The 11346-nt window shown below is 40.4% G+C and overlaps 1 protein-coding gene across 6 annotated transcripts in view; it reads left to right on the plus strand.

Moving 5' to 3' along the window:
• Nucleotides 1-11346, plus strand: part of RALGAPB (Ral GTPase activating protein non-catalytic beta subunit) — an 89995-nt gene that overhangs the window by 38429 nt on the left and 40220 nt on the right. For 2 of the 6 annotated variants that reach the window (XM_015558423.1, XM_015558424.1), the window contains 5 exons: nucleotides 854-983; nucleotides 2011-2019; nucleotides 2693-2826; nucleotides 9166-9348; nucleotides 10630-10781. In XM_015558423.1, the coding sequence (XP_015413909.1) occupies nucleotides 854-983; nucleotides 2011-2019; nucleotides 2693-2826; nucleotides 9166-9348; nucleotides 10630-10781 (608 nt within the window). The remainder of the gene's footprint in view (nucleotides 1-853; nucleotides 984-2010; nucleotides 2020-2692; nucleotides 2827-9165; nucleotides 9349-10629; nucleotides 10782-11346) is intronic. The other 4 variants (XM_006755215.2, XM_006755218.2, XM_006755217.2 and 1 more) reach the window with 2 other exon arrangements.

The raw sequence follows: 11346 nt of genomic DNA on the forward strand, positions 1-11346 counted from the left end.
AGATATAGTGAGCTGTTAGCAAACATCTAGTTGACTCCTTTTCATCTCATCAGCTCTTGCAAGGCCCTATAGATCAAAGTTTGAAGGTTCCCCAGTGCACCAATGCTCCTAACTTTAAAAAGTTTTCCAGAGACTCCCTGTGTCCCCTGCTTCTGTCTCCAAGATATGTGATTCCTATACCTGGAGTAGAGGCAATGGAGTGGATAAATTAATGGAATACACTAGAATGGTGGATGTAAGATGGGTGATCAAATTATTATTAAGGAAATTATATTCATGTCACATTAGGTGGCTAATAATAATAAACTGATCTGGATATAATGAATTGTGTTTACATAGGAAAAAATGAGGGAAATCTTTAACAGATACGTTTGTTAACTCCTAAACATATAGGAGTTAATCTTTAAACTAACCATAGTATTTTTTTTGTATTTTATGGTATAACTACATTTGAGAGTTACTGTTTGTTTGTTTGTGTTTTATTTTTTTAAGATTGTATTCCTGTTCTGAAGTTTTGCTTGGGAGGCACTTAGGGTATTTCTTGAAGGATGCGGAGTCATTAGCTAGTGAAGATGAAAAAGGTCCTTGGCTGGCCCTTTGTAAATGTCACCAAAGAAGATCCAGAATAGGCACCTGTAATCATCAGACTCTTCATAAACTTTCAGTAGATAGTGTCTATGCAAAAACACTATAGCAGTTTTAATCTCTTGTCACTTTTTATCTGTGTATCAGTTTGTGCTATATAGTTGGCACATTTCATTTTATCAGTATGGCTTTTAATGATTGACCTCTATTTATACTGGTAAACTATGGCTATAGCCCTAAAATATTTGATTCATTTTTATTTGACTAGGGTGGCGGAGAAAATAACCTGAAGGGTCATAGTCGCACTAACAGTGGTATTAGTTCAGCAAGTGGTGTAAGCACAGAGCCCACAACTCCTGATAGTGAAAGACCTGCTCAAGCTCTCCTAAGAGATTATGGTAAGCCATGTTTGTTTTTTTGAAATCCAAAGTTTATAGAATAACTTTTAATGTCTAGGTATATAAAACAAAGTAGCAAAACATTTTTATGGTCATACTTTTTTATGTATTTAAGAATAATAGGCTATTAGTGTAAAGATTAAGAAAATGCAAATAAATCTTATAAATTTAACTCTGTAACTTTTGGTAGTTAGATTCTGGGTAGTTTTAGATTTTATAAATGATTATAATGGGTGGTCAAGAAACATTTCTGAATTCTGTACCAGAGGCTGGTAACACAGAGTCAAATAGGATGTGGCAGAGTCAGCCAGTACATCAGTTATTGCAGTGTGATAAGGATGAGTGGTGGGAAATGCATGAGATGGGAATCCAGAGGAAAATCTCTGTCTTTGTGCTTAAAACCTATATACCTTACTATATATCTGGTTAGATTTCTCAGTCACAAATTTTAAGTAAGCGTAAGGAAATAGTTGCCAGAAGAACATCCTATTTAGTGGTGTCCTTTACCTTGGACAATTACTTTATGGTTCTCTGAATTTGTAGGTACCTTTATGTTTTTATACACAAATAATAGTGTATTGAATCTGTAAGTGTTAATCCAACCAGACTGAAATGAAATTTAGATCCTTAGATGTGAGTTTAATATTTTAATCATAAGCATCCTCAAGCATGTCAGATATAAGGCATTATGTAGATAGTAAACGCATTTAAATATTGCATTTGTTTAAATTGTTGTCTTACTCATTATGTTCATGGGTTTAAATATATTATAGGCGAAAATTTGTTTATTTTTCATGCTTTCTAAAACAATTTTACACTAAAGAAATTTTTGCATTGTATGTGTTCTAATTTAAGTGTTTGAAGTGGTTATTGTTTGTTTCAGCATTTTGAACTGGTGTTAGTGAGGTCTGCTTGTAATGTTGTAAAATAGTTTTTACTAAGAAATCCAGATTTGTGTTAGTGTCGCATGAATGTGTCTCTTTAATGATCATTCCTTTTTCTGTTGTCACTGCCCACTTTCTGATAGGATCGACAGGTATAATGTCCCTAAAGCTTCCTTTATCAATTTAATTTAATTTGTCCTTATTTATTATCAGCCAAGTAGTAGTTGCTTTTAAATAGAGAATTAGAGGCCAAATAAAAACACAATCACTTGGTTATTTAATTTTTAGAAGTATCAAAGTAGTCTTGAAGAGTTAAATGTTACAATGTGTTTAAAAAGCAATGCATGTGATTTTTGATGGATTAACCCCTGAAAATAATTTTAGTAGATGCTTTAGGATAATTCCCCAGCATCTGAGAAGATTCTAAGATTTGAATTTTTCCCTCTATATAAAATTCCAACGAAATAATTGATAGCCTTTCATTGTTTTTTTGAAAATGTAACTCTGTGAGTTAATGTAGAAATTTAAAATTTTATATTGTTATAAGAATGATATTGAAATTACTAAATCCCAGTGGATGTCTATATGAAAGTACCCGAGCTGGGAACTAGAAGCTGCTCTTGTCCAGTGTGTGTGCCCTGTGCACTGTTTTTTAGTCAGGCTTGATGCTCAGGCCAGGGGGGCGGGGAGCATAGCACTGTGTGGGTGCCCGTCGTGCTCACTGTGGCTGCTGTGGTCTGTGCCTGGTGGAATGCTGTGCTTCTCGTTACTAATGCTTAGTTGTTTTCCCTCCCTGTGGGATGTGGCATTGGGGTTATATCCTAGCTCTTAATACAGATTCAGCTGCGGGGCTACTGATTCGCAGCATTCATCTCGTCACCCAAAGACTTAACTCCCAGTGGCGACCAGACATGAGCATATCACTGGCAGCTCTGGAGCTCCTCTCTGGCTTGGCAAAGGTGAGAAGGACAGTCCTTTAATGTTAGCCCAGCAGCCTTGGACCATGGCTCTATTTTCTGTATTTCCTGACACCTTGGTATGGATATCACAGTGTGTTGGTTTATACTCAAACATAGTTTATATTCAAAGTGTGCAAGTGTGAGCCTCCAAGTGAGATTTTACAAAATTAACTTAACTTTTTTTTACTTAGTATTTTTGATACTACAGTGGGGCCTTGACTTAAGAGTTTAATTTGTTCCGTGACGGAGCTCATAACTCAAATTACTCGTATGTCAAATCAACAGAGAATGAGTGAGACATGTGATGCTGGGCTGATGTTGTGGCGTTCACTGTGACGTTCGCTGCGCCAACTAGCGGTGGGGCATCTGAAGCTGGCTCGTAACCTGAATTTTAGCTCGCAACTCAAAGCAAAAAATCAGCCGAGATATGGCTAGTATCTCGAAAAACTCGTTAGTCGAGACACTTGTAAGTCAAGGCCCCATTGTATTTTAAAATCTTCAGCATGGCATTTTGTACCATTATAGTATAGGATCATTTAATTTTAATAAATATAAATTTGGTAAAGAAAGAGTGATTATTCTAAAATACACCATTTGGGACTGTGACTCTTCCATCTTCCATTATCAGAGATAGGTGAAAATTGGCTATACTTTTACTTTCACAACTATTATTCAATTTTGTGGAACCTTGGAGTTGGGTGGCCATTTGTACTCTAAGGATTTTCTTTTTTATTGAAATGAAATTTACAAAATTAACCATTTCAAAGTGAAGAATTCAGTGGCTGTTAGTACATTTGTAATGTTTAACTGCCACCTCAAAACATTTTCATCACCCCAAAAAGAAAATCCATACCCTTTAAGCATTTGCTTTCTGGTCTCCCCTCCCCACAATCCCTGATGACCACCAGTCTCTATGGATTTACCTATTCTGGGCACTTTATACAAATTAAATCACACAATATGTGATCTTTTGTGCCTGGCTTCTTTTACTTAACATGTTTTTGAGGTTCATTTATGTTATAGAATATGCTAGAATTTCATTTCCTTTATGGCTGAATAATATTCCATTGTATTTGTATATATCACTTTGTCTACCCATTCATTTGTTGATGCACATTTGAGCTACTATGAATAGTGTGCTATAAACATGCATGTACATTCATCTGTTTGAATATCAATTTTCAGTTCTGTTGGGTATATACATGGTAGTTGAATTGCTGGGTTATATGGTAATTCTGTATTTAACTTTTGGGGGAGCTGCTAAACTGTTTTCCACAGAGATATATAGGGTTCCAGTTTTTCCACATCCTCACTCATCTAAGTGTTTTCTTTTATGTAAAACGGGCAGGATTATTTTGTGTATAATAATTTCTGGTGTTGTGAAGATCAAATGCAATGAGAGGAAGTATGTAAAACATTTTGTGAACAAAAGGGTGATATACACACATAAAGAGATACTGAGATGATAAAGTTCAAACCCTCGTTTTATAGATGTGGGGACAGGTAGCATAGGTTGTGACTTACCTAAGTCCTGAGAAACAAAATGGGCTAGAAAACTTACGATGTTCTTACCACCACTTAGAGCTTACCTCAAAGATTTTCAGGGATAGGTGTAATGGCCATAGTGTTGTGAGGAGCAGTTACTGATGTAGAAAGTAAGACTAGCCATTCATGAGTCTTGCAGGACCACACTGTCCTTGAAGGCAAGGTACTATTTCCTGTGACATTCAGATACTCTCAGTAGTTAGGAATAATTAGCCCTAGGTGGAGGGCTGCTCTAGACCTCTGTAACAAATCATAAAGGGCAACAGTACCTGATTTCAAGACTTACTATAAAGTTGTAGTATTCAAAACAATCTGGTATTGGAATAGGGTTGGACAAATTGATCACTGGAATACTATAGGGAGTCCAGAAATAGAAGCACATATACATGAACATCTGATTTTTGATAAAGGTGCAGGATAAAGGAGAGTCTTTTCAACAAAAGGTGCTGGAACAATCAGATACACTAATTTTAAAAAACCCAGGTTCCGTAATGACCAACCGAAGGCTTGACCGAACACCGGAAGTCAGTCCTGCAGTCAGTGCTGATTTGCCGTGGCGACCCAGCACTGACTGCCAAGGGGGCTGTGGATCAGGGCCGGAGAGAGTTCTGGAGAGAGAGGCAGGGTCTGACAGCTGTTGATCAGCTGTTGCTTCTTTCTTTCTCTCCGGTCTTCGCCAGCAGCCATGCCTCTGTTTTACTCTGGGCCTCCAGGGTGGCTGCTGATCAGCCCCGCCTCTCTGATCAGGCCCAGAGATAGGTCCGGAGTATATGACATAGAAACCCACCAGTCAGAACCAAATCTGGGTGAACTGTGAGGAGCCAATGCCGGGTTAGGAGGCAGAGCTTTTAACGCTGACTGGCATAGAAACCGACCAGTCAGAACCAAATTGGCCAGCAGGGGAGGGCAGTTAGGGGTGATCAGGCAGGCAGAGCCAGTTAGGGGTAATCAGGCTGGCAGGGGAGAGCATTTGGGGGTGAGATCAGGCTGTCAGAGGAGGGCAGTTGGGGGCGAGATCAGGCCGGCGGGGAGGGCCGTTGGGGCAAGATCAGGCTAGCAGGGGAGGGCAGTTAGGGGTGATCAGGCAGGCTGAGGCAGTTGGGAGCGAGATCAGGCCAGCAGGCAGAGGCAGTTAGGGGCGGTCAGGCAGGCAGACAGAAAGGTTAGGGTTGATCAGGCAGACAGGCAGAGGGTTAGGGGCAATCAGGAAGAGGCAGTTAGGGGTGATCAGGCAAGGAGGTGAGCAGTTAGGAGCCAGCGGTCCCAGATTGCAAGAGTGAAAAAAGCAGATTCATGTACTGGTGGGGCTCCTCGGCCTGGCCTGAGAGAATCGGGCCAAAACCAGCTCCCTGACATCCCCTGAGGGGTCCCGGATTGTGAGGGGATCAGGCCATTTAGGATAATTTAGGATAATTATAGATCTGTAGATATATAACTGTATATAGACATAAAACAGATGAAGTTTTATGAAGTGGGCTAGGCTGAGGGACCCTACCAGTGCACAAATCTGTGCACCGGGCCTCTAGTTCATATATAAGAAAAAAACTGGTTCATACCTTGCACTATGTACAGAAATTAACTCAAAATGGATTGTAGCCCTAAATACAAAACCTAAACTATAAAACTGCTAGATAGGGAGAAAATCTTTGTTATTTAATGAAGATTTAGGTTATACAATGATTTCTTACATATTGCACCATAGAAAAGCAAACTATTAAATTTGACTTCACCAAAGTTATGAACTACTGCTCTTCAAAAAATACTCTTAAGAGAATGAGATGACAAAACACAGATTGGAGAAAATCTTTACAAAATATATCCAATGAGGGACTTATATCCAGATTAATAAAGAACTCTCAAAACTCAGTAATAGCCTTTGCTTTTGGGTGCATGATAGCAATATAGTGGTGCAAATTTCCAAGAAGAGAAAGTTTGTTGTTGATGGCATTTTCAGAGCTAAACTGAATGAGTTCTCACTTAGAGGCTTGCTGAAGGTGCTACCCTGGAATTGAGATCTGACTTATATCAACCAGCATATAAATCATTGCCTTGGTCTCTGGGATGCAGAATGTTCTTTGTGAGAAGGACCAGTGGGTCCATGAATTGACCGATGTAGTTTAGAAGTTTAGTTTCCCTGAGGGCTTTGTTGTAGAGTTTTATGAAGTTAAGGTAGCCATAAGAGGGCTGTGTGCCATTGCAGAGTCTCTGCATTACAAACTTCCAGGAGGGGTTGCTGTGTTGAGAGCCTGCTGAGGGGTACTACAGTTCATCATGGAGAGTGGGGCCAAGGGCTACAAGGTCCTGGTGTCAGGGAAACTCCAAAGACAGGGGGCTGGATCCATGAAGTTTGTGGATGGTCTGATGCTCTACAGTGGGAATCCTGTTAGCTATATCAGTACCACCATGTGCCATATGTGCTCAGATAGGTGTGCTGGGCATCAGAGTAAAGATCATGCTATCTGGGACCCAAGTGATAAGATTGGCCCCAAGTCCCTGTCTAACCACATGAACATTGTAGACCCTAAAGATGAGATACTATCCACTATCTCAGGACATAAGGTTAGGAAGCCAGAGCTACCTACCATGCTCTAGCCAGTTCCTGCTGCACAACAGGTTCTTCTTAGCAGCTTGATCTGGATAGTGTGGTTCTTGCTTTGTAAAGACCTTTAATAACATCTTTTAAAAAGACAAAACAATAATAACAACAAAACTCATTAATACAACAACCCAATTAAAAAATGGGGAAAAGGCCGAAACCGGTTTGGCTCAGTGGATAGAGCGTCGGCCTGCGGACTGGGGGGTCCCAGGTTCGATTCCGGTCAAGGGCATGTACCGTGGTTGTGGGCACATCCCCAGTGGGGGGTGTGCAGGAGGCAGCTGATCGATGTTTCTAACTCTCTATCTCTCTCCCTTCCTCTCTGTAAAAAATCAATAAAATATATTTAAAAAAAAAATGGGGAAAAGATTTGAGCATACGCTTTACCAAAGAAAATATACATATCACAAATAAGCACATGAAAAGATGCTCAGTATCACTAGTTATTAGGAAAATGCAATTAAAACACTATGAGTTACCACTCCATACCTATTAGGATGGCTAAAATTGAAAAGACTGACCATACCAAATGTAGGTGAGGACGTGAAGGAACTGGAATTTCCAGTACTGTTGAAGGGAATGTTAAATGGGACAGCCATTTTAGAAAACAGCTTGGCAGTTCCTTAAAAAGTAAAACATATGTCTATCATATGACCCAATCACTCCACTACTAGGAGCATCTACCCATACAAAGACTTGTACATGAATGTTCATAGCAACTTTATTTGTAACTAGAGGCCCAGTGCACGAGATTTGTGCACTCAGGGGGCATGGGTTGAGGGGGAGGTGGTCCCTCAGCTCAGCCTGCGCCCTCTCGCAGTCTGGGAACCCTCGGGGGATGTCCACCTGCTGGCTATCCCTGGGGATTGGGTGTAAGCTGGCAATCAGACATCGTTCTCACAATCTGGGGCTCTCATAGTCTGGGACCCCTTGCTCTTACCACCCGCCTACAGCGGAGACAGGAGAGGCTCCCGCCACCGCCACTACACTTGCCAGCCAGAAGCCAGGCTTGCTGCTCCTTAGCACTGCCTTAGAGGTGGAAGAGGCTCCCGTCATTGCTGCTGCGCTTGCCAGCCTGTGAGCCTGGCTCAGGGCTTCTGGCTGAGCGGGGCTCCCCCTGTGGGAGCACACTGACCACCTGGGAGCAGCTCCTGCATTGAGCGTCTGCCCCCTGGTGGTCAGTACATATCATAGTGACCGGTCGTTCTGCTGTTCAGTTGATTTGCATATTAGCCTTTTATTATATAGGACTAGAGGCCTGATGCACAAAATTCATGCAAGAGTAGGCCTTCCTTCCCTCGGCTGCTGGCACCAGCTTCCCTCTAGCCAACGGCAGGCACCAGGGACCCGGGCTTCTCTTGCAGCCCCGGTTGTGTCCAGAAGGTGGTCCGGAAGGATGTCTGGTCTAATTAGCATATTGTGCTTTTATTATTATAGATACCCAGAATCATATGACCGGAAACAACCCAAATGTCAGTCAGTGGGTGACTGGATAAATTGTGCAATAGCCGTACAGTAGAATACTACTCAGAAATAAAAAGGAATGAGCATTTGATACACATATCCAAAATTGTGGATAAATCTCAAAATAATTATGCTAGTTAACCTATAGTGATAGCAGATCATCAGTAATCTAGGGAGGAGGATAAAGGGAGTCAGAGGAAGGATTACAAGCTACATGAGATTTTGGGGGTGATGGATATATCCACTATCTTGATTGTGGTGATAGTTCACAGATATATACTTATGCCAAAATTTATTAAAGTGTACACTTTAAATATGTCTAGTTTACTGTATGTTGATTATACCTCTGGGCAGCTGCCCATAGAACTTTATAGCCCCATAACATCATTGTGGGATTGGGTTGGGGGGTTCAAAAAATGTGTATATGTTCTATTGCCAGCTATTCTTTTGATCTCTAGCAATGGTGAGTAGATGCATCCTATGAGTTTAGGTTTTAGGGCATGAAAAAGTATACTAAAATGAAATACTACTTTAAGATTTGAAAAATACCCTCTGTTTTTATATAGAGTATTATAATACCTATGAATAGTCTGATTTCCTATATAAATAATGTTTTAGAAGCAAGGTTTCCTGTGGTGTGTTACATTCTCAGAAAGGCCAGGCCTCAGTGGAGATGCTTTAAAATTGGTATAATGGTTCCTGGCTAACTGTGTTCCCCATATGAATATGCTCAGGTGAAGGTGATGGTTGATTCTGGAGACCGGAAGCGAGCCATCAGTTCTGTGTGCAGCTACATTGTGTACCAGTGTAGTCGGCCAGCTCCTCATCACTCCCGGGACCTGCACTCCATGATAGTGGCAGCTTTTCAATGTCTCTGTGTCTGGCTGACAGAGCATCCTGACATGCTTGATGAAAAGGTTAGTTTACTACATCTTAAAACAATAAATAGAAATAAAATGTATGTTGGGAAAATATCTTTTAAAAGAGAATATATAAATGTAAGTACTATATTGCATACTTTAAACTGAATGTACTTGTTATATTTCAATAGAACACGTATCCTTTTGAGCACAATTCAAAAACTGTCATACTTATATTTGATTGCAAATGAACCCATAGAGAAGTTCTATTAAAAGAAGAGGACTTGACTCATTTATTTGAGTTCTTCTTTCTTTTTTTGTTAATCCTCACCTGAGGATATTTTTCCATTGATTTTTGGAGAGAGTGGAAGGGAGGGGGAGAGACAGAGAGACAGAAACATCAATGTGAGAGAGACACATCGATAGGTTGCCTTCCACACATGCCCCGACCAGGGCGGGATCAAGCCTGCAATTGAGGTACCTGCCCTTGATCAGAATTGAACCCGAGACCGTTCAGTCCATGGGCCAATGCTCTATCCACTGAGCCAAACTGGTTAGGGTGGGAATGTTCTTTATTAAAAGGGTGATAGCTTTGAGATGGCCAGAAGACACTTTGTTAACCCATTACCAAACCAGGAAAGGCAATTGATAGCCAGGCGACCAACCTAAAGCAAGGCTGGTCTGCAAAGGTTGCTTGTATCTAAAAATTTCATTTCACGCATGTTTCCCTGCTTTTGTGGGGGCACAGATATCTAGGCTGCTTTCTCTGCCATTATTCTATGTAATACTTTTTTTATGGGGAGGCAGGCAGGTAGACTGAATTCACAGTGAAAATAAGAGATATCAAGCATAGTGGATATTTATTTAGAGCCTTATGCTGTTTAAAAAATAATTCTGTTTATTAAATCTTAGTCATTTTCATTAAGGCTTCTAAAGTTATGATACCAGAAATTGGTAAAAACTGTCAATAATTGATGAACTTCCCTTTGGATAACCTCGCATGTTTTAAACCATCCAGGTTTAGTAGATTACAGTTACATTTCTTTCATTTGGTCTTTCATGATTTATAGTCTGAGGTAGTTTTGTAAGAACTATGACTAATAAAATTGAATTGAATTTATCGTTACTTGTTATCTAACTCTCTGAACACTCAAATTTATTTCTTTTAAAAAATTGGGGGGAGTTTATTATTATGAAATTTATATATACCTATTAAAGAAAATGAGAAAGAAACTAGAGCCCCACTATCAGAACACAACCACTATTAACATTTGATGTGTTTCCTTGTCTTATAAGATAAGTGTATTATAAAAACTGATTTGCCTTTCCTGCTTCTAGGACTGTCTTAAGGAAGTACTGGAGATTGTGGAACTGGGTATTTCGGGAAGTAAGTCCAAGAGCAGTGAGCAAGAAGTCAAGTACAAAGGAGATAAGGAGCCAAACCCTGCTTCTATGAGGGTAAAGGATGCTGCTGAAGCCACCCTAACATGGTATGAAAGTGACTGCATAGGGAATATGCCTAGAAATTCATTGGGGTTAGCTGTAATCCTTGTTTTTTTTTCCTCCTCGGTTTTTTAGCATTAAGTGGTGCAACCCCTTTAGGATACCTTTTCTACAGAAATAAACTAGGGAAGAAAATGTCTTTTTTTTTTTTTTTTTTGACCGAAAGAAACCAGGAACTTGGGCCTGAGAGTTGAGGTCCTTTTTTAAATTTTGATCGACATTAATTCAGGTCATACCATGTTAGAGTTGGAAAGGATTTTGGAGAGCCTAATTTCACATCCTGACTTGATGCCTGAATCCAGAGATAGGATCTGTCTGGGTCACACTGTCAGGTCTCTTACTTTCTAGCTCAGTGGTCTGTATTCTCTGTTACACCATTTATATTATACTACTAGAGGCCCGGTGCACAAAAATTTGTGCACTCTGGTGGGGTGGGGGGGTCCCTCAACCCGGCCTGTGCCCTCTCGAAGTCTGGGACCCCTCGGGAGATAACGATCTGCTGGCTTAGGCCTGCTCCCAGGTGGCAGAGGGCAGGCCCAATCCCTAGGTGCA

This window comes from Myotis davidii, unplaced genomic scaffold (genome assembly GCF_000327345.1).
Source record: "Myotis davidii unplaced genomic scaffold, ASM32734v1 scaffold1113, whole genome shotgun sequence".
In the NCBI taxonomy this organism is placed as follows: Eukaryota; Metazoa; Chordata; class Mammalia; order Chiroptera; family Vespertilionidae; genus Myotis; species Myotis davidii.